General features: G+C 42.0%; 1 protein-coding gene across 1 annotated transcript in view; it reads right to left on the minus strand.

Moving 5' to 3' along the window:
• lrp5 (low density lipoprotein receptor-related protein 5) overlaps positions 1-14156 on the minus strand; it is a 70805-nt gene extending 56649 nt beyond the window's left edge. The window contains exons 1-3 of the mRNA XM_083973777.1: positions 13932-14156; positions 1604-1804; positions 1244-1460 (exon numbers count right to left, since the gene is read on the minus strand). Of these exons, the coding sequence (XP_083829903.1) occupies positions 1244-1460; positions 1604-1804; positions 13932-14016 (503 nt within the window). The 5' untranslated portion in view covers positions 14017-14156. The remainder of the gene's footprint in view (positions 1-1243; positions 1461-1603; positions 1805-13931) is intronic.
• Between the last annotated feature and the right edge of the window lie 523 nt (positions 14157-14679).

Consider the following 14679-nt stretch of genomic DNA (forward strand, 5'->3'; position numbering starts at 1 on the left):
TAGACTCTTTCCTGCTGCACTGCCCTCGAGAGTAAACCTATCATCTGAAGAGCTCAGGATCCAACAAAGTGTGTGTAAGAGAGAAGGAAGGCCAGAGTGATGTTTAAACCGCATGGAGAGAGAAAAACTCTGGAAACCGCCCTCATCCATCTTCATGATGTCACTCTCATCTCACTGTCACCTCAGCCTGCATCTTCAGTCCCAATGCGCTTGGCTAGCTCGGACTATTTCATTTGAAGACCTAAAAGTCCATATTTCCCTCTTTGAGTTTGATGGTGAGTCCAGGTGGGCGGGGCTGGGGCGTGTCTGCTTTGTTGTTACACCACAAAATAAGAGGCTCAGTATTAAAGGGATAGTTCAACATTTTGGCAAATTGGCCCATTGCCATAATCCCTATAGTCTTAGGAGTAGGTTCGTTACCTTTAATTGTCAGTGCAAGCTATTTTTAGAACGGCGGAGCAGAGCCGTGAGCTGCTCAGAGCTACGCTATGGAGGCTAATGGGATTTCTTGCTTTCCCTCATCAAACTCATCAAATACACAATCCAACAACTCCAAAACGCTCTGGTGGACAAGTTGTGACCTGCACATTCACCACGCTATGAGATAATAATGGAATGTTTCGAGACAGAGTTGTTTTCGAGGCAAATGCAGAGACTGCCCCCGACAGGAATGCGTATCAGCATGAATTTACCTCGAAAACAACTTTTGCCAAATGTTGAAATATTCCTTTAACTTAGGACCTAGACCTGCTTCATAATCAAACAACACATGGACATCTGCCTCTATTCACTGCAGACCTTTAAATTTACTGACAGATGGGCACGTTGTAAGGCTCTTAAAATAGGCATTATACAGACGTTTTACAATATTGATCAAGGGTTGTATCAGTGATGCAGACACAGTGTTCCTATAAGAAGACTAAAGGGAAGCCAACAACAGTCCTATGCCTCACAGGACACATACACTTCATTTTAACACACAAGAGGCACTCACTCCGTTGTCTGTATGTCATAAACCCAAAATCTAAATATATAAAGAGTGACTAAGGCTCTGAGTTTCACCATAATTTTGGCAGTATATTGTGTGAAAACAAAAATACATCGCTAAATAAAACAGTGCTGTTCTCATCGAATCTCTTATGTAAACTGCCCTGCTGAGACAGTTTGTTCAGTCACACTCGAAGGTGCAGTGTGTGACAGCACTGTGAAGAGTGTGTGTGCGCTTGTCTCTGTATTTTGTTACCGTTGAGCAGGGTTGAGAGCGACGGCCCTGGGCTGGTCCAAGTCCATCCAAAATAGGACCTTCCTGGAGGTGCCATCTAGGTTGGCCACTTCAATCCGATTGGTCTCTGAGTCTGTCCAGTACAGCTTCCTACCCAGCCAGTCGCAGGCCAGCCCATCAGGACTGTCCAGTCCCGATACTACCACCGTCTGGCCGGTTCCCAGTGCCTCTTTAAGGGCTGCAAACCACAAAACATACACAGTGTGAGACAGTGACGAGAGAGAGAGGAAGCCTTCCTCAAACACACGCAGCTTCCAAAGCCACGGTCGCTGCTGCTTCACTAAGCAGGAGAATAAACACAGAGAAAGTGTGGAGACTCACAGTTGGACGACTGATTCCAGTGGGTTTGCTTGATGGCCTCCTCGCTGACATCTGTCCAAAATATAAGGCCCTCAGCGTACAGGAAGTCCACCGCTGCTGCATCCTCCAGGTCACTGACAACAATGGCCGACTCGCCACGCACACCCTCCGCGTCTACCAATCGTACGTCACGCCGGTTGGCAAAAAGGAGGAGAGGCGTGCCTGGAAAGGAGAGAAAGTTCAACACATGAAAAACTTAAGACAGCTGCAAAATGATGGAAACACATATCCACCATCTTATTAACTGTGGAACCGCAGAATCTCACTTGTCACCTTTCTGAAAGTTGGTAAAAGTGTGAGAAGTTGAACCAGAGAGAATTCAACTGAATCAAATTCCTCTGCCTTTTGCAACAAGTGAAAAAGCGTTGTACTGATTTATTTGGTTAATTAAAATAAAAAGTTTATCACTTAAAGGGATAGTTCAACATTTTGGCAAATTGGCCCATTGCCATAATCCCTATAGTCTTAGCAGTAGGTTTGTTACCTTTAATTGTTGGTGCAAGCTATTCTTAGAACGGCGGAGCAGAGCCACGAGCTGCTCAGAGCTAAAAAGCTAAAAACTGCCCCCGAAGGACAGGCATCACGGATTTTGCATGAATTTACCTCTAAAACAACTCTGTCTCATAACCTTCCATTATTATCTCATAGCGTGGTGAATGTGCAGGTCACAACTTGTCCACCAGAGCGTTTTGGAGTTGTTGGATTGTGTATTTTGATGAGTTTGATGAGGGAAAGCAAGAAATCCCATTTGCCTCCGTAGCGTAGCTCTGAGCAGCTCACGGCTCTGCTCTGCCGTTCTAAAAATAGCTTGCACCGACAATTAAAGGTAACGAACCTACTGCTATGACTATAGCGATTATGGCAATGGGCCAATTTGCCAAAATGTTGAACTATCCCTTTAAACTGGGCTCTGATGATGCCTTCACTATACTTGGTAGGGATCTGGATAAGGATTTGTTTAACTTCTTTATTTACCACAGAAATCAAGGAATGACATTATTCTGCTATTATGCCTTATTGTTTATCTTGAGCATAATTACATATATTTGTTCCTATTCATTTTGTTTTAAATGGAAACATGCTCAACATGCCAAAAAGCTGTCTGCCTGTGTGTGTATGGCAGTGTTTCCCCTACATTCATTCATAAGGGGCAACTAATGATTTTACTCACGCACTGTATGAGCACGACAACACCCAACATTATTTTGGAATTGCTTTGAGTCACTGACAAGTGCTTCATTTAGTGAACAGGACAGTGAGTAACAAGCAAGCGGCAGAAAGGGGATAGTGATGCAGTGAATTCAGCTGAGCAGAGGAAAAGGTGGCAGGAAGCTGTCGATGTGGCAGGAGATGTTCAGTCTGAGCTGCAGCTTCTCAAGACCAATTAAAGTTTGTTTCCCCAACCGCTGGAAAAACGAGGGAGACGAGCCCTGACAAAGATGACAAACAAGAAAAGCTAACGCTAACAGCAGCAGGGGGTCTCCCAGCCATCCTGCCCCCGCTTTTTACCTCCAGATTCCTTCCAGATCTCGTTCTCACAGAGTGATAACCATGTCTCAAATGCAACCTTGACCTTTTAACCTTTGCCCACCAAAAAACTGATCGTGAGTCCTTGAGTCGCAGTGATTGCAGTGTGGTGGGCCGCCATTCCTAACTCCTAGCCACCGCTCCTTCAAATACACCACCATCGCATGTCTCCACCTTCACAGCAGAGTCCTGCACTGGGTTGGGTACTCGCGAGTACTAAAGGTCAACTACAGATAACTATCTTGCTCAGTTATCTACTCTTTTTGTTTAACGACGTTAATTACTAGCGAGAGCGCGGCCTTGAAAGTGACATCACGTCGAGCAGCCAGACTCCAGGTCAGAGAGTCAGAGGAGTGTCGCCTTGGAAAATAGGGCAGCGACTTACCAGAGAAAAAGTAGCTTTATTAGCTTAAAGGGACAACGAGGAGTTTTGGAAAAGCAAAGTGTTTTCACACTACATTTATGACTCGCCGCGAAACCAAAAGTAAAGAAACACTGGTCGGCTCGCCCAGCATTTCCACCACCACTAATAATAACAAAATAACGATAGAGACAAAACGATATATTTATCGAAAATGGGCCCATTAACAAGTGTGGGTAACGTAGATTCATCCACATTAACATGAGACTTTTTTATTGTCGCGGAATTTTTCATTCTGCTGATGGAGAAACTCCTCGTTGTCCCTTTAAGATAAATCTTTTTTTTTTAGATGTTAAAACAATGTAAAGCAGGGTTTCCACTACCAGTTACCATTACTTTGCACCCCTTTCCACTACACAGTTATTTGATTTGAAAAGGTTATAGCTCTTTTCCATCACAGCTGAGCTGAGTCCTTCATAGTTCCTCCTTAGCGGGGACGGGGTCGTTATTTCACGGCGTCTACAGCCACATCGTCTCGCTCTCTTTTCTCGTCAGCTCCAAACTAACTCTGTTAACTCAGGTGAAAGAATAACAACAGTCTCACTACAGATCAGTGGGCGCCACTACTTAAAAAAATCCTAGCAGAAACACTGGAATTTGTGCCAAATTTGAAGAAGCTCTGTCAGGGGGAAGAGTGTTTTTAATGAAAATGGGATGGATGGACACAGTCAACACTAAAATAATAGCAAGGCAAGGGCAAGGCAATTTTATTTGTATAGTCCATTTTTACCAACATTTTGTCTCAGAGGCATTTACACAGCATCATAACAACATCCTCTGCCCTTAGACCCTCAGGGGAAAAACTCCAAGAAAACCCAGGGTATATACAGGAATCTTGAAGTTAATTCTAATACCTTTTTAAGACTTTTTCAATACCTCGCCGCCACTTCAAGCTGTAACCATTTACATCAGTGACACTTTTAACTTTTAGTTTGTGATAAAGACTATAGACCACTATAATAAAGCAGAATTCAAAATAGGCTAGGACAATAAATCAAAGGCAAAGTTTATAAAAAAAATATAAAAAAAAAGCATTGCTCCACTCTAAAAAAAAAAAAAATTAATAATCTTCTTTTCTTTTTCATGTACCAGTTCATCTTTGTTTTTTAATAAAATGAATAAATTGACACACTTTTACAATGTTTTTTAGGACTTAAACTCTTGGACAGCAAATTCAGAAAAAATACCTTCAAAATGTAAGACTTTATAAAGTCGTGAAAATACTTTTTAATACTTTTTAAGGGTCTTAATTTTCCCAGAATTGATTTATCACATTTTAATACTTTTCAAGACCCTGCGGATACCCTGCCTTTTAACAGGGAAAAAGAAAGCGAGAAGAGAAAGCTCAGGGTGAGCAACAGAGGACGGGTCCCTCACCCAGGACGGACCGACGAGCAATAGATGTTTTAACAGACAAGAAAACAGTTGACAACATGTGTCTCCTGCTCTGGCTGTCGACAGCGCTGTTAAACTGAAACACTACAGTCACTAACTCATGAACTTTCAAACAACTTGTTCCAGAGTGACACATCAAGTTGATTCTGAAAACTAATCAATCAGTCTTGGTGAAGTTCAGCCTCAGTGATGGTTCATGACTGATCCTTTCAGATCTACAACATACACACCATCAGGTCACCTGAGCACCAAAACAAACAAACTTGGGCGAAATAGAAACCAGACAGGACTGCTGCTGGAACAAAGTCCAACCACAAGTTGTCAAAAACATAAAACCTCCAGCATTATTACCATCTGGCAGCAATCTGCAGAGGCCACTGGAGAGGAGAAAGACCAGGACCGGGACCGGGATGAGTCTCTCTGATCTCACAGATAAAAATCACAAGCTGTGTGACAAACTGTGTGTATGACACGTTAATGTTTATTAACGAATGAGAGGGAAATGACCGTCCCAAACATTGAGGCTGCACTGTGTGTGTGTGTGTGTGTGTATGTGTGTGTGTAGCTCAGTCCTCTGTCCCAGCAGCTGAGACACTGCCTCTGGGGAAGCTTTGTGGTTTGGGGCTGGCTGGGTGGCAGACCTGCTACGCTGTGGTTTGGCACAGCTCTGCCTTCTGTAATCCCACAGCATCCAGTCACACTGCCTCTGTCAGCGTGGACACTGCTCCAAACAAGAGACCTTATAGCACCAAATATTTCATCAATTAATCAAACAGGGTTTTATGACTGGTACTACTGTGACTTTGAGCTTTGAACTCGTCCATTTACAGTCTACACAAACAGACTCTAACGACCACAACTACGTTTCTTGTCCTCATGCAACGAGACACATTCGGTCTTTGTGGTTCTCTATTTGTCTGTTGTTTTGTTTTTATAATATCTGAGGTGATGTAGTTGATAGTTTGTTAGTAGCCTGCTTTAGAGAGGAGGTTTTGTGAAATGTGTGTGAATGTAAGCAGATAATGTGTATGCTTGTGTGTGTATTTGCTGTATAAAAGTCACAGTCCCGAACACCTGAGTCAGACCAGGTCAAATGAATAGAGATGTCATGATTATAGATTTTCTTACGATTATTGTCAAAGAAATAATCACAGTATTACGATTATCATTATGCATTACTGTAATTAATTAATTAATTAATTTCACAACACTATGAAGGTGTAAAAATCAATTATAGTCGAAATATATTTACATTTCTAATCATATCCACAAGTTTCCGAACGTCATATGGTCAAAACCGGAAGCCAGTTTTGCATTTCTGGTGGAACTGTACGTTTATGTTTCCATGGTTTTCAGTCGTTGTGGTAAACGCATGGCTTTTATAGTAACACAGACTTGTGTGATATCCATTGTTAAAAGCAGGTGTGATGGTCCATGCATTTTACAGATTTTCATTGAAAAAAACAAAACAAAACACGCATTTACCGCGACTACCGAAACCATGGAAACGTAAACATAAAATTCCACTGGAAGAGCAAAACCGGCTTACGATTTTGACGTCCGGAAAAAGGTGGATACGCATAGGCTAATATTTGAAATATCTATTACAGTAATATAGGACCAATTGTTAATCCCCCAGGGAACATGTTTGAATTATTTCAGTGATTATTTCTCATCTATACCAAATGTTTACGCTAACATTTACCTAACAATTCAATGTTACGTTTATCCTTACGTCCCTGATCTCCCGATAAGTAACCGTATTGAGAAATGTTTACAATTAATTAAATTGTGGAATTTACAGTAATACCGCGATTAATTGTGAAAACAAGTCATTGTGACAACTTTACAAATGAACAGTTCACACTTTTTGTTTTTCTTTATAAATGCAACCTGCCGCCTCGGTCAACAATTATCATTACTCTAATTAAAAATAGATAGATAGGTGGGGAATAGATGTGTATGTGTGTGTGTGCAACATACAAGAAAAGAACAATCAAAGAAGCTGCACTTTGGTTTGTCAATGGGATTAACAATCAAAGTGTGAGAAGGGTGATGTGGCTTGGGCGTGTGTGTGTGTGTGGTTGTGTGAATGTGCGGGTATGTGTGTGTGGTGGGAGGAGGAGGTGGTATTCAAATGGCAGACTGAAAAGAAGAGAAGGGTCCCAAAAGAAGTTTCCGAAGTGTGGACAATGCACTGCTGCACCCCTTTCTGTGCACACGCACACACACACACACACACACACACACACACACACACATTGTGGTGTGTGTGAAGAGGAGGTTAGCAGGCTCTGTTGCTTTATACGTTATCAGAGCCCATCTTGTGTGTGTGTGTGTGTGTGTGTGTGTGTGTGTGTGTGTGTGTGTGTGTGTGTGTGTGTGTGTGTGTGTGTGTGTGTGTGTGTGTGTGTGTGTGTGTGTGTGTGTGTGTGTGTGTGTGTGTGTGTGTATAGAGTAGCGAGGAAGGAAGAGATTTTCTTCACACCTCCCCAGTTGGGACAAGAAAAATGTGTGTGATGATGAGTGTGGGGAACATAGTTACGCAGCCTGTGTGTGTGTGTGTGTGTGTGTGTCTGTGTGCGTTTTTTACTCTCTGTCTGTTGGAGAACCAAGACTTCAGGTCGAGGACTACACTTGGACTGGGACTGGGTTTGGTATTTATTTGCTAGTGTTGTGGTGGGGGTGGGGGTGGTCTCCATGAGCATAGCAAAACAAGGGCGTGTGTGTGTATGTGTGTGTGTGTGTGTGTGTGTGTGTGTGTGTGAGTGTGTGTGCATGCATGTGTGAGAGGACCCCAGAGAAATCAAGGTAGACTGCCACAGACTTCCTCTCTCTCTCTCTCTGTCTCGCTCTCCATTTCTGCTCCTTCTGTCTTATTTCTCCCCCTCTCCTCCTTCCCCCTCCCTCCATCTTTTCTGTCTCCTCCCCCACTCCTCTTTTCGTCTTTCCCTTTCTTCTCTCTACTCTGCAATTTCTATTTCATTCCCGTCCGTCTGCTCTCCGTCCTCCCGTTTTCCCGTCTTTTTTCCTCCCCTCAATCAGACTTGTCTGAAATCCAAACAGCAGACCCTCCTCAAGTTTCACACCAGCGCAACACAAACAGGAAAAGATATCAATCTCTTCCTTACATTCCTCCTCAGCACTGTCACCAAATCTCTTCTCCTTACCTTCAGCCCCTCACAGTTCCCTCCGAGCCCCAAACTCTTTCTCTGCTGTCTGACGCTCACCAACTCAAAAACCTGATGCAGCTCATTCACCGGCACCGACCGGAACACATTTACTGGTAGATATAGGCATCATCAATCAAATTAGACTTCAATTTACACATGACGTCCAGCAAATAAGAGGCTCGGTTCAGAGTAAAAAAAAATGCAAATTTGTCATTGTGGTTGTTTGTTCTCCTTGATTTCATTTCCTAATGAATGAAGTGTTGAATGTAGCTGCTCTGTTGTCAGTCGGCCTGTGTCAGGTCTTGCCCTGTTTTGTTGAGTGTCGAATGAGCCTCCATTCAAACAAAAGAACAGACTCTGTGTGTGAAGCCTGGATCCACGTATGGAGCAGGCTGATGGTTGGTTCAGATGTGAAAGGGAACAGGAAATACCCAGGATTCCCAGGTGTTTTTTGGTGGCCCACACAAATTTCTCAAATGATTTTCTCTTATTCACAAGTCGGCGGGGCTTTGGAAAACGTGCTGGTGCTGAGGTGTTAAACACGAGATACATTTAACCTCCTTCAATTAAAAAGAAGAGCTGACGTTTTTATGAGCTATCAAGAAGAAGATGGTTACGCTGTGGTTTGAAGCTCTGGTCTTCTTAATACATCTCAAATGAATCAACAATCTTATTCAGTTCATCAATATTATCAAATGGTTATGTCGGATTGCAGGAGCCAGTGAAGTTAAACTGTCTCTGGACGTACAGTGACATGTTTGCAACACGTCTGTTCATATTATACAAGAAAGAAAATCACATTGTTTTCATTTTTATGTATTTTTTTGTGAAATTGAACCAAATCAACCAAACCATTCCTACTAAAATTGTGTCTCATATCAGTCAAAAACAAACGGATCATGTCATTTTCACAATTTACAGTTTCTAATGTTAAGTATACAACTGGCAGGTTCTCTCTCCCTATCATACTCGTGACATGTCATTCTGCTGAATAAAACAAACGACTGTAAAACACAGCAGGTCACAGATCCCAATGCAAAGCCTCACTAAACTCTAGATGTGAAAAAATAAATACAGATTTCAACTTAATTAGACAAAGACTCTTCTAAATCTAAGGCCCAAACAGACCTCAACATCCTCACATCCACATCAACTATCACAATAAGCCACTAAGATCCACTAAGATTGGGCTTCGAATTTGAATTTATCCAAACAAATCATTGATATTCGTTCAAACATAATTCCAAAAAGTGACAGCCCTAGTGAGCGCAGCTTCAAAATAAGTTTTTAAAACAACCATAAATCGTCAAAATGTCTCACACTGAGGACTGGACACGTTTCAATGAGCTCTGACAACACAGGGATGATTATACTCATTCATTTTGGTAGAAAAAGGACATCATTTGTTTGACTGAGAGAGAGTAACCAGTACGAGTCGTGTCTTTTTAATATTCTCACCAAACACCTTCCTATCGATGTGATGCTACTTTTGTGCTCGAAAATGTCACAGCTCCTTCAAAGTGTCACTGAAACAGTCCTTACTTTCACTTCCTTTCTTTCGGCCTCTAAACTGGTGCAGATCTTCCACAGAGATGATAAATCAGTGTAATTTACTTATTATACTTGCATCATATTGTTTAATGTGCAACTTACCACATGTCTGGTGATTTTATATATGAAAAGACAAAGCATTTTAAAAAAGGTTGTATATTGTCTCAGTCTTTTGACATACACACTCAGCAGCTTGGACATGACATGTAGCCTATAATAATGCACAATTAAATCAGTGTTTTATATTCTGTCCTGTTGTCCTGAAGAAAGAAACAGGAAGTGTCGGTCTAGTCACAGTGTGGCTGTAGCTGATGGTGCAGATGTTGTCGTTAACCTGAGGTTTTGTTGTTAATGTTTTTACTGTGCACAGAGATCTCCATAGAAACCACCTGGAAATGGCAATGATGTTTTCACAGCAGTCTAGAAACAGTATTAAAAGTCTGACTTTATAAAAAAAAAGGTCTTTATACACTACTAAACGCTTTACAACAGCCTTTCTCTGTCACACATACACACACAGCTGTGATGTTTGCCTGGCAGTGTGCTGACACTGCTGTGGTGTTTTTGGCCGGTGTGTGTGAAGTGTGGGTACATGCTGTCACCTCGGTGCCGAGCGCAGGAAATCATCCTGGCTGCTTCAGGACCGACCTGAGCCAATCACTTCTTCACCGCAGCCCAGCCAAAGGCCAGGACCATCACACACACACACACACACACACACACACACACTGTTCTCTACACGGAGAGTACGGACTACCGCACACGGGTAAAGGAACCTCACAAGTTGAACTCAGAGGAGTGGACTCCTGAGAGCAGGAGGAGGACTTTCAGCAGCTCAGCTCAACACACCTTCAACACACATGCAGTGTAACACATAGCCTACCTGTCTACTGTGTAGAGATTTGGGGAAACATCTATAAAACTAACTTCCAACCTATTTAGGCTACATCATGCAAAAAAGGGCCATAGGGATAGTAAATCATGCAGGATACAACCACCACACCAATAATCTGTTTATCAAATGGAGAGTATTAAAGTTTGTTGACTTAGTAAAAATCAAAACTGCACAGATAATATACAAAGCCAAGAAAAATGTACTCCCTAATAATATTCAAAAAATGTTCAAGGAAAGAGAGGGGAGATATGAGCTAAGAGGGAAACATTAAAAAGCATGTGTATTTGTGTGACAGAGGATCTCAAACAATGCAAAAACATAACACAATTTAAAAATAGATTAAAACATAGTATGATAGAAAACTATAAACAGCATTGATTAATTGGGTGTTGATTGCAACTATAATGCTGTTAAATTATTAATTTTTTTTGGCTACACTTGTTAGGCTAATTATTGGATACTTGTTTCTTTCTATGACTCTGATTGCAACTGTAATAATTATTTATTTATTTTATTTTTTGGCTTCATTTGTTAATTATTGGATACCTGTTTCTTTCTATGACTCTGAAACCATGAAGAGTGTCGGCATTCAATCTATTTATGAACTAGTTGAAGGAATGATGGTATTATGGAAGGTTGACTGACTGTGATTGATGCTCAACTGTAAACAATTTTGTGTAAAAGATCGAATAAACTACTACTACTACAGTTTAGAAGCAGCAATCCCACCACAGTAATAGCATTATAGTTTCCTTTATTGTTTGTGATGTGTTTGTAAATCATGACCCTTGGCCTGGACAGAGTCAGAATGATTAGTAGCTCCAAGTGAAGGTATGTCGGTCTGCTGTTGATTATGATGTCGTTTTAAGCTATCTTATGCAACTGTTAGTTCTAACCCAGCCATTTGATAGGATGGAAGTCATTACTGATATAGAGAACAACAGCTCTGGGAACAATTAATCAGCCTTATATTACAAAGATGAAATAACATTTGAATTAAATGATGTCTGGTTATCAGAAGCGGATGAAGGGAAGAAGTCTGGACACCATAGTCCAGTCAGTGCCAGGCCAGTTACATAACTAATTGTGTCGGTTTTGGCCAAATACATGATGCAAACAAACAAATCATAGTCTGAGGTTGATTCTAATGCAGCCCTCAGCTGTGATTCAGTTCAAGTGATACTGCTTAAATAAACAGCTGGCAGACTTCCCTGATGAGTTGTGTGTCGCTGTTCTGTAACAAGGCACATTTTACTCCAGGATCGTAGTAAAAGCAATCCACAAAGTGGCAGACATATTATAAACCTCTATCTATCGTGTATCACAACCTGTCATATTAAACATTTCTTCAGTTTTAAACAGAAGCAAAGAAAAAACAACAACTAATAGCCGGGGCTATTCTGGAAAACATTACAGTAAAAGCAACACATTCATACTTGAAGCTAATGAGACTTTGAGACGAGATAAAAGGACCGTGTGGGCTCAACCGTGACACCTCTTCAGATCAAATTCACTGAAATCCCCCTTAAATAATATATTTTACCTAATCCTCACAAACAAACTGAGGCAAAATGAAACTACAACAAAAATATAGGCCTAAATAAGTAAGTGTGGTGCTGGCGCTGTGATAAAAATAATCTAGGCTATATTTCTAACACCGTGAGGAAACGATTGAGTAAGGTACATTAGAAAAGTGTGTAAAGAGAGACACAAAAAAGGGATGAAATTAACAGTCACACAGAACATCTGTAGCCTACCACTGTTTGTGTCTTTAAAATGTGATTCAGTTGTGTTGATCTATGAGTGTTAGTAAAAACCTGACAGGTTATGATGCACTGATTCTGTCTGTGACCATAAGAAGGTAAGTGGTGTGTGTTTCACTTCAACTTTCTCCTTTATCAGTCTTCACCATCCCATATAATAATATAATTTCATTTCTCATTTTCTTCCAGTTAATCATTCCTCACACTTCACACATCAGTATGATTTCAGATCTGCCCTTTGGACCAAAACCATCATGTTTAGCTGGTTTATTGAGGAAGTGATCGGGATTGGAAGCAGACTCAGACAAATGCTCCAGATAAAAATCCCTGAAAGAGTTATCAGAGGTCAGATCGGGCCAGGTGGGCCAAACCTAGCTACATTTTCTAGTTTAATTTCTCATTTTCTTCCAGCTAATCATTCCTCACACGTCACACACATCAGTATGATTTCAGATCTGCCCTTTGGACCCAAACCATCATGTTTAGCTGGTTTATTGAGGAAGTGATCTGGAAGCAGACTCAGAAAAATGCTCCACAGATAAAAATCTATTGAGAGTGATGGTCGGGTCGGCCAAATGGACCTTTCAAGCCAGATTCAAAGCTGACAGTGTGACCTCCACTCAGCATCTGGAAGTCAGTGTAACCATCATTTTCCTATGAAAACCAGTGCAGTGTGCCCCATCACTGATACCGTCAGTTACATAGGGACGTAAAGGGCAGAGTAAAGGTCACCTCTCTCATGAAAATGTTCACTCTCATCAGCAGACCTGGATCTTCCACTGACCCACAGCGGTGACCTGAGGTGGGGTTTTTTTTTTTTAATGAACTCTCAGAAAACTTCACATGTGAAATTTGAAGTTTGAAGATACACACTATGGGAGCTGGTCCTCAGACCTGACATGAGAGGAAAGCTAAGCTCCGCCTCTGGCTGGCCAGATTCAGGCGATTAAACAAGACCGCAAATCAGCCAGTGGAGAAAGTATGGCTCATAAAGACATTGATCCCCAAGGCTGTGAGTCTTTAACGTGTCCAGCAGTCACACTTTTTTCTCTCCCAAATAAACATCCCGGCTTCTTTTCCACATTGAAGCGGTCTGCCTGACACCCGACACCGAGCAGGAATGGCTGGAGCTGCCGAGGCCCGAGAAGAGAAAACAGCCCAGGCTGACTCCAAACTTCATTTCTGCTCCCCACATATCTAAACTCCTTTAAAGTCCGGTGGGTGAGCACCGCGGCAGGTCGGTGGAGCCACGCCGGGTCTGGTTCCACGGTGCGTGGCGCACACCGAGCCCAAGTTTCGACACTTTCGCTGCAGCTACTGTGTTGTCGTACCCTTGGGACATAAAAACTTCAACTTTCAGACACGGACTAGTCGCAGCTATTGTTGCCGTCGGTCTGAGTGTGGGGGACGGCGGAGGGAGCGCGAGCCCCCCTCCACTACACACACACACACACACACTCACATTCACCGCCGTAACTACAGTGTTATTAACGCTTTTCGTCCCGGTGGCTCCACGGTCGTTGTTCCCTAAGGATCCATGTTGTGAACAAAAAAGTCAACGTACCGTGAACCGCCGACAGCAGGCAACTCCTCAGCAGCAGCACCAGCAGCAGACCGCCCATTGCAACTCCTCTGCGCTCTAAATCCATAACTCCCGCTCCATTTTCGGCTATTTTACTCCTTAATTAACTTGTACCGAGGTTTCCACTTATCCGTGTGTTCGAGTCCGCATACGGGCCCGTGTCCCGCTGTACAGCTAGATGTGTGGCTGGCTGCACGGGAGTGTGTGTGTGTGTGCGCTCCTCTGCTCTGTCGTCTACACTTTTTTTTTTTCCCAGTTAAGGCGCTCGCGCTACTTTATACTTTGGGACTGTCGAGCTCGCGCACGGAGAGAAAGGGCAGGACGTGGTGTGACGTCATCCAACACGAGGCAATGGGATTTTTTTTTTTTTTTTTCAATTTCCATAGTTTAACTTTTATAGTAGGCTATTTATACTACAGAACCACCAAGTGCGTTTCTATGTGTTGATGGTGATGAAACATGTGAGTTTGTAAAGCAGAAGAAGAGACAGTTACTCCATGGATGCCAGAACATGGCTGGGTCCTGGAGGAAAGTGGAAGATTTTTTGTGATCCTCAAATATATTATTATACTATTATACTATTAATACAGTATAAATATAATTATATACATATGTTTATATGTTGATAAAGTAAAGAAGGTTTAGTGTGTTGCTAACTATCTTACATCAATGGAACCGGGTTTTAAAGGTCTGCTCCATCAATTTGGGTTATTCGGGACAGAATAAAAAA

The sequence above is a fragment of the Trachurus trachurus genome (assembly GCF_905171665.1).
Source record: "Trachurus trachurus genome assembly, chromosome: 6".
Classification (NCBI taxonomy): Eukaryota; Metazoa; Chordata; class Actinopteri; order Carangiformes; family Carangidae; genus Trachurus; species Trachurus trachurus.